The sequence below is a fragment of the Chenopodium album genome, chromosome 19, assembly GCF_948465745.1.
Source record: "Chenopodium album chromosome 19, dcCheAlbu1.1, whole genome shotgun sequence".
In the NCBI taxonomy this organism is placed as follows: domain Eukaryota; kingdom Viridiplantae; phylum Streptophyta; class Magnoliopsida; order Caryophyllales; family Amaranthaceae; genus Chenopodium; species Chenopodium album.
This window is the reverse complement of record NC_137852.1, coordinates 43873036-43888641: the sequence shown is the minus strand read 5'-3', so window position 1 is coordinate 43888641 and position 15606 is coordinate 43873036. Positions and strand designations below refer to the sequence as shown.

Here is a 15606-nt window from a genome sequence, read left to right as displayed (position 1 = left end):
CCTTTAATTTGGGAATTTTTTGAAATTTTTTCATCCGAAAATAAAAATTGCCAAGATATATACCATAGCACCTAATACCCTCCGGGAGTCCAATTCAATGGGTGGAACCATCCAATATGTCTTAAAACGGTCAATTTACCCGTTCCAAACTTGCACCGATTTCGTAAATTAAAACCTACCACGACTGTTTTTTACAACATGTAATGTTCATATATAGTTCCAAATGTCATTATATGATCCTAATATGTATCCCCTAAGGTCTCAAAATTTTTCGCAACCGGACCCCGTAACATAAAAAATTTCTCAAAAAGCGTGGATAATAGCCTTCAATTTTGAGAGTTTTGAATTTGTTTTGACCCGGAAATAGAAATTGCCAAGACGCTTACCATGGACTCTAATACACTCAGGGAGTCTATTTAGGTGGGTAACACCATCCAATATGCCTTAAAACAGTCAATTTATTAATTTTCAACTTGCACCGATTTCATTGATTCAACCCAGCCACAAATATTTATGATAACATATAATGATCATGTATTGTTCCCAATGACATTATATGACCTTGGGATGTATTCCCTAGTATCTCGAGACTTTTCGACTTTTGACACCAAGTCATGAAATCCCCAAAATTGCTCAATAAGTGTGGATAATAGCCTTCAATTTTGAGAATATTTTACGTTTTTTGGCTCAGAAATTGACGAGACGCTTACCATGGACCCTAATATACCTTTGGAGTCTATTTGGGTGAGTAACACCATCCAATATGTCTTTAAACAGTCAATTCATCAGTTTATAACTTGCACCGATTTCATTAACTCAACCCAAACATGGACATTTATGACAACATATAATGATCATATATTGTTCCAAATGACATTATATGACCACGGGATGTATCCCCTAGTATATCGAAACTTTTTGAAACCGGGTCCCGAAACCTCCAAAATTACTCAAAAATTGTGGATAATAGCCTTCATTTTTGGGGATTTTTTTTCTTTTTTTTTGCTCAGAAATAGAAATTGGCGAGACGCTTTCCATGGACCTAATATACCCTGGGAGTCTATTTTGGTGGGTAACACCACCCAATATGTCTTAAAATTGTGAATTTTCTAGTTTACAACTTGCACCGATTTCATTAACGCAACACAACCACGGACATCTATGACAACATATAATGATCATATATGGTGTCAAATGACATAATATGACCCGGGGTTGTATCCCCTTTTATATCGAGACTTTTTGACACCGAGTCTCGAAACCTCCAAAATTACTCAAAAAGTGTGGATAATAGCCTTCAATTTTAGGAATTTTTTTACTTTTTTTTGCTCGGAAATAGAAATTGACGAGACGCTTACCGTGGACCCTACTATAACCTGAGAGTCTATTTGGGTGGGTAACACCATCCAATATGTCTTAAAACAGTTAATTTATATGTTTACAACTTGCACCGATTTCATTAACTCAACCTAACCAAAGACATTTATGACAACCTATAATGATCGTATATGGTTCCAAATAATATTAAATGACCCAGGGATGTATCCCCTAGTATCTCGAGACTTTTCGACACCGTGTCCTGAAACCTCCAAAATTGCTCAAAAAGAGTGGATAATAGCCTTCTATTTTAAGAGTTTTTAACTCTTTTTTTAGCCCGGAAATAAAAATTGCCGAGACTCTTAGATGGACCCTAATATACGCTGGGAGTCTATTTGGGTGGGTAACATCATCCAATATGTCTTAAAACAGTCGATTTATCAGTTTACAACTTGCACCGATTTCATTAATTCAACCCAGTCACGAATATTTATGACAACATATAATGATCATATATGGTTCCAAATGACATAATATGACCTTGAGATGTACCCCTATTATCTCGAGACTTTTCGACATCGAGTCCTGAAACCTCCAAAATTGCTCAAAAAAAGTGTGGATAATAGCCTTCAATTTTAAGAGTTTTTGACTCTTTTTGGCTCGGAAATAGAAATTGTCGAGACTCTTACCATGGACCCTAATATACCCTAGGAGTCTATTTGGGTGGGTAACACCATCCAATATGTTTTAAAACAGCCAATGTATCAGTTTACAACTTGCACCAATTTCATTAACTCAACTCAACCAAGGACTTTTATGACAACATATAACGATCATATATGGTTCCAAATGACTTTATATGACCTCGGGATGTATCCCCTAGTATCTCGAGACTTTTCGACACCGAGTCCCGTAACTTTCAAAATTGCTTAAAAAGTGTGGATAATAACCTCCAAAATTGCTCTTGACCTTCATTCTTTGACCCATCCCGAGTAAAAAAAAATTTATAAATAGCCTTAAAATTAAGGGTTATAATTCACGCTTTTGGATCAATTTTGGGAATTTTTTTCCAAAAACCAATTAAACAAGTAGAGTGTTCCCTAGCTGTAGTTATTGCCCTTAAAATTGAAGGCTATAGTTTGCACGGAAACTAGAAACATAACAAATCTTTCATTAGGTCTACAAAGTCGGTGAATGATTTAGTTCAAATATGAGACTTCGTTGGAATTTTGTTGCATTAGTTGTTACGAATTGCCAAAGATGATTCCAGTCACAAACATAACATCTCCAGGGTTTAAACACAGAAGGAAGGTCCAAATAAAATCATTTTAGAACCAAATTACAATTAAAAGAAGCAAACACAGATGTACAGCTCCCAAACCGATTTGATTGGTTGCCCAAAGCTTCCACTACATCACCAAGGAAATAACTGGCTATAAAATTTTGGCTTTGGATAGAACTTTCAAATCTGAAATGTACAAGTACTAAAACACTACAGCGGCCTAGTGTCTCCAGTTTTACTGTTTTTACTATTCTGTTGCCATAACACAGCTTCTCAACTGTATAATATGATTAACATCTGAAGTCACACACCAATACACACATAATGTGGAAAATTGATGAGTTTAAGCATTTCAAGTAGCCTCCACATTCAAGCCATCGATGTATGGAGAGAGAGCATTCAAAGCAAAGAGCTGGAGTTGCATAGCTGAGTTTGTGGGTTAGGAATATAAGCGAAAATATCAAATTACGAGGCCTACCCAAGCTCTGCACCAAAAATGAAAAAGAAGCTTAGTTAACACATTGCAAGCACAATACCCAGATGTCCATATGTCTAAGTGTAATCTTACCTACACGTGCCAAAGATTTTAGATAATAAGTGAGAGCACAGAAGGCATAGCGATACAGGTGACACCATCAGAAAGATGATAACAAAAAATTAGATATGCAAGGAAAGTGGTTGATAGGCCATTATATTCCGTGTTTATCTATTTGAAACACCTTTGAGATCAGTAGAACAGAGTTATTCGGCCTGGATCAAACTTGATTTCCTCAACAAATAGGAACATGAAATAAATATCTCACTAAATTTTCCTACACATTTGTCTAAACACACAAAAATGAGGAAGGCATGTACACTGGTGGACTTAATCAGGCTACCAAGTAGTTTCACACGGTAGCAAATTTTCATTATAATCTTTACAAAATGCAACCATTCAAAGAAAGAACAAAAAGGAAGATCAGACAAATTCATACCAAGTTCAAGCCACAGCCTAGAATTAGAAGCTCCCAGCACCCCCACCCGAAGGACTGGGAAAAACGTGAACTAGGAAAAGATGTGGACTCGGATTATGGCCTTAATCGAAGTGCCAAACAAAAACAAATCAGACGGAAGCAGATTATTCACAAAGAACAACATACCAACAACCACCACTAATAAGTATCTAAGAAATAAATCCTCCAAATCAGAACCAGCAAATATAGTTGAGTACCTATCACATACTTCTGTCACACTTAAATTTAATCCCAAATATCAGAGTCGTCTATCAAACTGATATCAGCAGAAGTTACAAGTATGTCAGATCAGCCGATTGGAGGCAAAAAACAAATTCAAATGCTAAAAATATTTGGAAAAGCCAAATAATATTAGACCTTAATCAGAGCCTATTTCAATTGTAATTTGAACTTGGATAGCCCTTATTAACCCTGAAGTTCAGAACTTAGTTTTTCCAAACTCATCTAACCTTTTTTGAACTTGCCAGAGCTTATTTTTCAGGGAAATAATTGAAAAAAAGAAAAACTGGACTAGGCCTTAAGACCTTAATAATGGCCCTAAATTCATAATAACTTATGTTAAACATTACTCATTGAACCATTATTCAAATCAAATAATGATCAACAGCCTAGAGCCAAGTTGAAATTTGATTGTCGCAACAGCCATTAAATTGCACAATGGCCTGTAGCTAGAATTTAGGGAGAGCAGACAGAGTCCTTGTGGTGGGTTACTAATAAGTACACAAAAAAGCAACAGTACCGTTTAATCTTGGTCCATGGCTGTATGTTCATCAGTCTTGTTGACCAATCCAGCATCTTCTGACGGCACATTTGTCTCATTTTGGCCATCTGTAACCATCTTGTCATCCTGGGTAGCAGCATTGTTATTAATCTCTGTGTCAAAAATCTTCAAATCAGCAGGGAGTTGGCCAGACTTCAGTGCCTATAGAGGTAAAATGTTTAGTCACAATGAGTCATTAGAATGAGTAGCAAACAACTGTAAGGACCTATATCTCCACAACCAGCACCAGCCCACAATAAAATTTTTTAAATGAGAAGAAAAAATAAATGAAAATTTCAAGATTCAAAGAAAATCTCTGAAACAAAAAGGCAAGAATAATCATAACAAGAAGCTAGTAACCTTTTCAAGCCTGGCAACTTCTTCAAGTGTTTGGGAATTCACAATAGCAGCCTGCACAAATTAAGAAAAATCAACATCAAGTCCCATAAACACTGACACAGTTGTTATTGGATCACCCAATTTAAACTTCCATATCAACTCAATGACTGAAGCCATAAGTTTTAATCAGTAATTACTGAAATCAACAGTCAAGACATGGGAGCAACACATCAGAGAGTAATTTTGGAAAAATTTAAGTTATTAAGTTGTACAGAAGATACCAGCTCACGTATGAATCATATCAAAAAAAAATAAAAAAAAATTACTTGCTTATAATAACTTCACTTTTAATTGATAATATCATGAAAAGCATCTCTAAGTATAGAAGGATTCAGAAAATCCATGTATTAGCTGAAATGTTTCATACAAAAGTAGATGTTTATGGGTAAACAAACTGAGGAAATGCTACAGTGCTTGATTTATGGATCTAGTGTTAAATGACTTTAGTAAGTTTCTAGAAAAGTAGTTATCACTAACCTGAGAAAGAATAGATTCAATATCACTAATACAATAATAAGAAGAGTGAGATGCCTACTCAGCCAAATTTAGGATGAAAGCTAATTAGCCTATCTTAGATCTCTGGTTAGACCATAAATACCCAATAACGGTCTACATTGCAGTAACATCTACCAACTGCATCAGGTATATCCAAAAATTCACTTTTCTGACAAAGATAAAACATACTTAGGACACAGCCAGAGGCACTGCAGTCCCTATTAAGTCTTTTCATGGATTTCCTTTGTATTAAATATCCATTTATTGAACTCAAGCCAAGAGAAATTGAGAAATCATCACTCTCAGTATCCCCTCATTGACTAACTATGACCTCAGCCTTCACATTCCTTGCCTAGCTCCTGCCTGCAACCAATGTGGAGCAATGCAATTCGCAGAAAAATATCGTATAATGTTATAACCAATAATGCTCACACAAATTTCAGTCTTTTTAAAGAGTACTATTTACTCTTTGAAATTTTCTTATTTATAAATTTCTTTGCCGGCAATCTGTTCTTTAACAAATTTAAGCGAAGTTAACAGAATATTTGTTTGTTTCATATATCTTGTTTTGTTTTTTCTTTTTTTTTTTCCAGCTTGGTCCATAAATAGCTATTATATAAATGCTCCCCTTCATAACTAATTAATGAACTCTGCCATCCTTGATTCCTTCTAGTTCTCTTGATTCCAATATGGGCAATGACTTCCACAAGAAATTTGCAGCTGCTATTTCAAGTTAAAGTACTTACGCAGCAAAAGTTTCCATTGTTTGTTCAAATTTACTCTAAAAATCGTACTTCCTCAGTTTTTTATTAAGTGCAACATGTCCCCTTGACACACATTTTAAGGTGATTAAAAAGGTAAATGGACATTAACTAATATAATCTGAACACTATCAAGAGAGACATGTAATGTTATTTGTGTTCAAGCTATTTTAGCTAATTTGTATGTTTACCTTATCTAATCTCTTTCTTAAAATGCATTCTGCAAGGAAATGTTACACTTTTCAATATAAATAAATAGAGGAAGTATGCCTTTTACTCCCTCCATGTAATGGACCCGATACAAGGAGCAACACTAGGAGACAAAACTAATTGATAAAACTAGGAGACAAAATTAATTAAAGAAGCACTGGGGAGTGTGGCTGAAATCTGATACTCTTGAGCAATAGAGGACAAACACTATTAATATTAGGTTATTTTTGTAGTTTTGCTTGATTATATAAGGGGAATGAGATTTGTATTGAGAATGGTAACCTCAAGTTACTAAGAGAGTGATAACCTAAAGTTATCAAGAGAGTAATAGCCTAAAGCTATTAACCTATCGCTTTTGTATCCAAATTTCTGCCATTATCAATAGAAGACTCAAGCTTTTATAATCTGAAAATCCTAGTCTATTACACTCCACCCCTGAAAAGTTGGCATCTTCCACTATAGTTAAAAATTCTCTATTTGGTAAATATTTCTCTCCACTTACAATTAGGTCCACGAGAGCCCATAAACACAAGTCCCACTATTTTCCATTCCTAATCTTAGGGGCATAGTGTGTGATAAATCAGCAGCAAGCCATACAGCCAACACTGAAAGTCTACAGAAGGAGAGGGAAGAACCGTGGCTTGCAAGGGGATCAGCAACAACCAGACAAAAGCAATCAACATACCACTAAGATGAGTTCAATAAGATGGGAAGGGGTGATGTGACTGTGGTCAGCAATTGAAGTCAAATAGTAATTAAGATTGCAGTACTTTTTGTCGTAAGCTTATACTCTATATAAAGAAGAAGGGCTTAGCCTTAGGCCTTGCCTGGATTTGGGGTACTCATTACAAGGGTAGATTGTATGGGGGCAATTGATACTAGAGGACTAATTAAGGGAGAAGATTTCAAGGAAGTAAAATCAGACAAGGTTGGTTTGAGTGAAAAAATTATGGGAAACGGATGAATTCTTTCAGACACTCAAGACAAGATTCATATGAACATTTTTTTTTTTTTTAATTAATTAACTTTAAATATACTTTGATATCAAGTTAATACTAGTAGTATTGAAATTCTGGACATATATAACTGGATAGTGCGGCACAACTTCACAAATCATATCAAAATGTTAAGAAGTATATAATAATTTATCATCAAATTTTTTTTTTTTTTTTTTAAAAAAAAAAAAAAAGCTACATCTAATAATCCAAAAATAAAAAGAGCAAAAACCAAATTATTTTATAAATTTGAAACTAAACTAAATTTGAAGCAAAATTTGAAACTAAATTATTCGTTTGAAGCAAATCAAGTATCAAATAACAATTCACGAATTTGTCAAACTTTGAATTCGATGATCAAGAAGAAATTTCAACCAAATACAGAGGAAATTCCCGTAAAAAAATACAGAGAAAATTTGATTTACAAAAATACAAAGTTTTTTCAAAGAGAGAAAATAATTAGTGGAGAGAAAATGAGTGAGCGGCTACAATAGTACAATGTAAAAGGGATAAAGTTTGGGTTAAAGATTTTAACCCCTGAATTGTTACCCTAGGGAGGCCCTGGGTAATGTATTACCCTCATTTTGGGAGTAAAATATTCGGCCCAAATTATTTTCCCCTATTCCAGGCGTTGTACCATGGTCAGAAATTATTAAGCCATGAATTATTCCAGCCAATTACCATCAATTCAGGCAGGGCCTTAATGTGATGTTGAGCGTTGAAATGATAGAAAGAGATTGATAACCTGAAGTCCTGAAGTTACCCCTTGAGAAGTTGAAAGTGATAACCCAAAAGTATCTTGTTAACCTTTAGGCTGAAATCAATGAAAGCTTAAACCTTTCTGCTATTTTTTGTCTTTTTTTTTTTCAATTCTTATTCTTGTAAAAGTCAGTTCATTACAAAGCAATACACGTCCGGCCAAAGGAGTGATCCTTAGCCATGCTCCTACAGGATTGATGCTAGCTGACTTGGGATCAAAGTAGGGTTTGTATTGTCAAACTTTTAGGTGACAGAAAGTAAAAGGAAATTAAGGAATGCCACGTGACTAGTGGCAGCCAAAAATCCTCCTCTGGTACGAATATTCAAGTCGCACAAGCTTGCGAGGAGCTCGACTTGAATTAATTACACCACTCCCTACCTACTCCTTTAAGGCATTCTATAGCCCCCATCACACGCCAGCCAAACTTAAGTAGCCTGCCCATCTTCTTATTTTCATTCGCTTCACACACTACCAAAGCACCATCTTCCCTCATCTCAGCTATTACCAACTTCACCTGCCCCACACTCTTCATCAACCTAGATCTTTTTCGCTCTCTCTTCTTGCCCAATTCCCATGGTATTTTATTACCCTCACTGGTACATTCTCACTCTTTATCCTCCTTGTACAATTCTCATGGCTTCTCTATCTCTCTTTTCCAGTGTATAAAGGTAAGTTAAAGTACTAGGGGTGACACACCAATATTTACCTACGTGAGGCAATCTAAGAGAAGAGTTTGAAGCTCACATCAGTATTTTTTTAAGAGAGCCACAAGGGCGGGTGATGAGAATCGATCCTGGAGGGAAAATCTAACCACTTGAGCCATCCCTCACTCACAAGCTCACGTCAATATAATTCACTCTTAACTTTTTTTTAAAAAAAATTATTTTTAAAAGAGCACCACTTCAATCAGGCATATCAGAGCTTAGCAAGACCCCTAAACCCCATTGCCTTGGTGCGCGTTGAGCTTTTTAGTACATTGCTCCTTCCCAAGTACCAAATTCCAATCATGTAGCAATTTAAAATAATTAAGCAGTTTTAAACTCCCTACCTTCAACAACGGAATTCCGGCCCAACAAACTTTGTTATGAAAAGAGGGGGGGGGGGGTATAAGAAAATGGGTGAGAAAGGTCACCGGAGGATTAGGTTTTTGTAAGTTTCTTTTATACAAAAACAAAGAGGGAGAAAGTAATGAAAAAATAAGCAGGAAAAAAAAATCAAAATATTGATAATAATAGACTGGTCAATTAAAATGGGCATGTGCCTCTTAAATGAGTTTTATACATTCTATTAAGCAGTACCAAAAACCTTATTTAGAACATATTAGATACAGTAGTAGTAGTTATTTCCAAATTATGACATAAAGAATGCTGTTCTAGCCAAATTTTCCTATTTCTTACATAATCTTCTTCATTTGCTTCTACCTTTATTACATTCTTTAATATCTTTAGAAAGAAATGTAAAACAGAAGGTGTATATCACTATATCCTGTATCCGAAACATAGAAACCCATATGACTTAAAAATACTTAAATGCTTCATTTCTTTTCTTTATAATCCCTTTTTTTTGTGTCCACATCATGATTTTTCAAGAATTTGTGCCCATTTTAGTAAGACCTACACTAAGCATATTTTTACTACATAACAATCAAATCCATAAAAGATTATTTTGTTAGTATGTCTTAAGATAAATCTACCAGTACATTTACGTTAAACATTATTAGCAACTTAGCAATCTACAACGAAGTATATATGCCATGTATTATGTATGCTATAAATACAATGTTGTCAATATGGCCTATCTTAGTTTAAATATTGTGAGTAGCCAACATTTTGTTCCCAGCTTGAAGTGGCTAGATAATCAAGACGGTTTTCCATGCAAGTATGACTCATACACCACTCTCACACACTCATCTCTAATGCCATGAAAATGTAGTAAAACATCATAGTATACTAAAGCAGGAAATTCAGCATCATAGAGAAAGACAGAAATCTCATTAAGGAGAGGACAATAAAGGTCAAGCCCCTTAATATACCTTGATAGCTATGATTTGCTCTGGAGTAGGTGCTTTGGGTGCTTGTTCTTCTTTTGAAACCTCCTCAACAATGGGTGCCTCCTCAGATGTGACTGTCTTCACTACTTTTTTGGCCTCTTCTTCAGCTTCCTTGGATGAAAAGAGCTTATCTGCCTCTTCTCGTTCCTATATAGATGATAAAAACATCAAGTTAAGGATCTATAAAATACTACTCCCTCCATTTCGCATTAGTTGCAACATTAGGCTTGGCTCATAGTTTAAGAAAATTGTAGACTAGGCTTATAGGCTTACAATATAAAGTATTGTTAGTAAGAAATTAAAACAAGTAGTGTGGGTGGGGTTGGTAGGAGAGAGAAATAATAAAATAATTGTGAAAGTGGGGTTAGTGGGACTGTGGGAGAGAGAAAGTATTAAGGGGGCGTTTGGTTGGGGGTAATAATCAAAGGGAAAGGGAATGAACAATGCTCATTCCCTTTGTTGTTGTTTGTTTGTCACTTTCTATTATTCCCTTTACCCACTTTTATTTTTGAGTTTACCCAAATATGTTCTACACCCATTCCCCACCCCACCCCCCTTAGACTTTCCCATTCCCATTCCCCACTTCATTACCCATCACTCTCTCTCTCTCTCCTCTCAAACCCTAAAAATACCCAATAATAGCAGTCACCGTCACTGAAGCTCCGGCCACCACAGCAGCCACCGGACTACGTGCACCAGCGAAGATCTCCAACGAGGTACTACCACCGGCGACAATATCCGACCATTCTTCATGTTCTTGTTCATTAGAATTCATGTTTTATACCTTAATCAACCCTTTTTTTATTCTTTTTTCATGAATTGTTAAGGAAACCCGATGCTGAAATTTATCCCACTTCCAACACCCATTCTCATCAACAAAATAAGCCCACACTTAATTCCTATTTTTGTTGAATTATTGTGTGTAATTGATAGTCATTGGCCTCATTGTTGTACGTTTATTTGTTCAAGGGTTTGGTTTTTTTTTTTTTTTTTTTTGGGGGGGGGGGGGGGGGGGGAGGAAGGACGAATAGTTCATGAATTTACCTTTTTTTTTATTATCTTTAATGTTGACAGACTATCAATTACCAAAAAAATTACCAACGTTCAATTTTTTCCAATTTTATACTGTATATACCAATGATCAGTTTTTTTGGGAGACTTGATTACTGTTAGATACTATATTTTTTTCATGATTGTGTTGGAAAAAATAAAAAATGATGTTAAAAAATCATAATTTGATTCCCTGTTGAACCAAACAGTCACAAAGGGAATCATGAGTAGGTCATTCCGTTTGCTACACACAACCAAACAATCAAGCTAAATCAGGGTCAAACCATTCCTTTCTCCTTTATTCCCTTTGTTCATTCCATTCCGATTCTCTTGTGCAAACCAAACGGCCCCTAAATAATCGTGGGTCCTTTCCAAATATAGTAGTGTTGCAACTAATATGAAACAGCCGAAAATGGAAAGTGTTACAACTAATGCGAAACGGAGGGAGTACAGAGCTTCAAAAAGAAGTGTGATTGAAACAGATGTCCAGACTATTTACACACTTACACATGAAAAAGGAAGCAGTGGAAGCGTTGTACTAAAAATCAATCATGTTTAAGACATCTTAAACCTTAAGTCCTTAAGACACACGCACTCCCATAAACAAGCACGCAAGCGATTTATCACACCAAAAACGGGTAAGAGATTTATTAAAAAGATTTGTACACACACACACACACACAAGCAATTTTGTCACATATGAATGGGAACAAAATTATGTAGCAATGCAAGTATCATACTGAAGTAACGACCATGCAAGGAAAAGGAGCTAGCAGAATAAAGAGAAGTAAGCAGGGAGAAGAAAATATCATAAGGACAAAAGCGCCCCAGCAACACAACTTTATGGGGCAAAAGTGCCTAGAAACACAAGAAAAGAAAAGCTAACCTACTTAGAGCTGGTTTTAATTTTTTAAAGGTTATGTAAACATTATCAAAAGATATGTCCTGATTTATCTTAATATGTGCTCCCTCTCTTTCAAATTCTTATTAGGCTACCTCACTCTCTTTCTTTATTTTCTCACTACTCCTTAGCTTGATCTTTATAGTTGTGCTACTTGCAATGCAAAGGTTAACCCAAGGTCTCCAACTGTCTCTAACCACCTCATTATAGATTTACCTCTTCTCATATCTTCCCACAAACTCAAAAACTTCAGTTCACTGCTATGCAGCATAACAAAGTGTCAAGAACTCGATAATTTTAATTTCTTAACATGGTATTCTCTTGTCACATAGGACCCCAAATGTGTTCCTTCACCTCAATCACCAAGCTTATACCATGATTTATCATGTTTCCTTTGATTTCATTGTGAAATTGGTTGATAGAGATCAATAGCTTCACTGAATCCCACTATGGCAATTGTCCCAAATCCCAATCCTGGTTGAATTCTCTGTCACCTACAATCACCCAAATATTTAGTGTACATTCTGTCATGCCTCACCCAACTTGAAACACTTTTTACTTCAAATTCTAAGATTTCTAATTAATTGTTGGTACCCTTACTTGTACTACCCACTAAAAAGATAATTTCTACAAATAACAAACAAAAAGGAAAATTCTCTTTGACTATCTTCAGTAAGAATCCATCTCCATACCGGAAAAAAATGGGAGGGGAGTAAGGGGAGTGGCAAGAATTACCCTAAATGCAACCCAATAACAAAATACTTGTAATATATTGCTTTTTTTAGCCTCTTGATGTTCTCAAACTAGGCTTAAAGCATATTCCTTAAAACCTCGAATAAACTTACTAGACACCAATTAATATACTTTTCCCATATCTTAAAAAGTACCATGATGCATCTATTTCCCATAGTTAGTATATAGTGTGATTCATAAAGGATGGTGAAACTTTTTATGGCTTCAATAGTAAAAATCCTAACACCAAACCAAATTAACTAACACCAAACATTCTCTCTTCAAACTCTATCGTCATTTATGCCATAACTTAGTTAATTGAAACCGGAAATCCTCAACTCTAATTCTCTCCTTTGTTCTTGATTAGTTCTTGAAGACATGGTAAAATCAAGAACTACACCTTTATTTAATTCTTGCATATAAACTTGTAGTCATAGGGCTTTCGCATGCCATAGTAGCATTTAGATAAGAAATTGCATGTCTTTTGTCTAACTAATTGATATGTAAGCTAGTTTGGCATAACCAGTGCACACTTTCGTGCAAAACTACATCCATTTCAAGTACCAACCATGAGTCCACGACTCGTAATCAAACACACAATCTCAAAGATATGCAATAAGAGAAAGAACCCTATGCCGATAAAGTGGTAGCGATTGTTTTCTGCTCCTAAACACCATGGGGTTTAGAAAGTAGAATTCTATATGTATGCTGCAAAACTTTGAACAAATCCGCCAGCACATAAATCTTCAAAACTAATATGCTAGATCATAATTGAATGGAAAAATGTGAGAAAATGCATATAACTCACCTTTTGCTTCACCTTCTTGAAGTCCAGCACACGCAGTGATTTCAATTTGTATATCACGTACAAGCGGTAATTTGCCTTCTTAGTAATATTATTGTCCAGCAGGCTAAGAAATTTCAGCTTTGAAATTGATGCAAGTGGATCAATCTCAACCAAATTCACTAGTCGATTATTTGTAAGAACAAGTGTATGCAGTTTTGGCAGATATTCTGCAAATTCAAACAGTTAAATTTGTCAAAGATTCAAGCAAGATAATGGCAGTTGGCATACATAAGATTTGAACACCCAACCTCCAAAATGAAGATGTAAGGAACTCTGTCACCTGAGCTCCCACCTCTTTTTCAAGCAAGCAGAATATAAGAGAAGGGTGAGAGTGAATGAATCATCTAACCTCCTATGTTCGGATTTATGCGCGTAATCCTATTGTTGTTCAATAACAAAGTTCCCAATCGGTTTAAATAAGGGAAGTTCTCGAGCTTTACAATCTCATTGTCTGACAAATCAATTGTGTCAAATTGATCCTGCACATCAGTGTTAATAAATGAAAACCAAATAATTATTGTCCAAAGTATTCTCAATTAAGCAACAACATATGACTAAAAATGTGAGGACATAGCTGACACATTCAAAAAAAATCAGCCGTTAAAAAACTGGACAGTTTTTATTTACCAGCTATAACTTATGTGAGCATAACATAAGCTTTACTATTATATCACATCTGGAACATTTAAAATAATGTAACAGACTAACAGTAGCTAGACTACTCCGTGAAAGCTTCACTAATCACTACAATATTGCATCTGGAATTTTACAATAGTTTAATAGTAGCTAGACTACTCCGTGGCAGAAACAAGGTTCAAACAGTAAATTTTGCTGTCCCAACTCCCAAAGCAATTGGTTCATCAAAAAACCTACTAGTAAAACAAATGTATAATCAAGTTTGCAAGAACATGAAGGGGAGCATAACGCATGGATAAAATCTTAGTTACACATTCACTCTGAACAGTAAGTACCTCAGTTGCACCCAAGTTCTCTATAAATGCAATCTTGTTTCCTGCGGAAAAAAAGGGGAAAGATAAGTAGATAATTGAAACCTGAAAAACGTCCACAATACGATACAAGTTCTGGAGCAAAGTAATAAAAAGATAATAACAACAGACTAGCATCAAAGGCAACAAGATGGTGGAGGACCAAAAAGACAAGAATGGAAGGCAACAAGAGGGTAGAGGACCAAAGATTGCAACAGGAGACTAGCATTGAAGGCAAAAAGAGGACACATAATCTAACAAATAAATGGAGACTAGCATTGAAGGCAACAAGAGGACACATAATCTAACAAATTAACTCTAACAAATAACAGGAGACTAGCATTCAAGGCAAAAAGAGGACACATAATCTAACAAATTAACTCTAACAAATAACAGGAGACTAGCATTCAAGGCAACAAGAGGACACAAAACAGTAGCCAAAAGACACCAGCATCCATTGTTATGCTCCAATTAACTCTAACAAATAACAGTAATTGATATTCATCAAACAGAAGTATTGTTGATGATTAAAATTGCTTAACCTAATAGCTAAGTTACGGTACAACGGAGAATTCCCTGCCTAAATGACATTAATTCGGGATTCAAATACATAATCTATAGAACCCTAAGTTTCTCAATGATTCAGAGAATTACAGCAAAAAAGATTGAGAAGACAAACCTCGAAGATCTAATTCGCGCTCTTTGATAGCGTTAAAGAAATGAGGACTCTTCCAAATCAAATCTGCATTAAGCTTCACCATTTCTGGGTTTAACAAGAGAAAGAGAAGAACAACAATGAAAATGAAAATAGGGCTTAAATGCTGGGTATAGGGTTTATGATTATCACAAACGCTGCGGACCAATTTCTATCAGTCCTGTGCTAAATCTAAATGTCACTACTTTTCAGATTTTCTTTTTTGAATCAAGGAATGTGCTACAAGAGTTTCAATCTTTTTTTAGGGTCACATTTTCACTTAAAACTAGATTAGCTCCCGTGTGATACACGGATATAACAAAAAAAAAAAAAGAGCTATAGAAAACAATATTA

At 35.3% G+C, this 15606-nt stretch overlaps 1 protein-coding gene across 1 annotated transcript; it reads right to left on the bottom strand.

Moving 5' to 3' along the window:
- Positions 1–2627: 2627 nt before the first annotated feature.
- On the bottom strand, positions 2628–15460 carry LOC145595824 (U2 small nuclear ribonucleoprotein A'-like). The gene is made up of 8 exons (XM_081652250.1): positions 15238–15460; positions 14544–14584; positions 13922–14051; positions 13534–13739; positions 10025–10189; positions 4733–4783; positions 4352–4534; positions 2628–3084 (listed from the first exon to the last, which is right to left on the bottom strand). The coding sequence occupies exons 1-7, from the start codon at positions 15317–15319 to the stop codon at positions 4355–4357; spliced, it is 855 nt and encodes a 284-aa protein (XP_081508376.1). The 5' UTR covers positions 15320–15460; the 3' UTR covers positions 2628–3084; positions 4352–4354.
- Between the last annotated feature and the right edge of the window lie 146 nt (positions 15461–15606).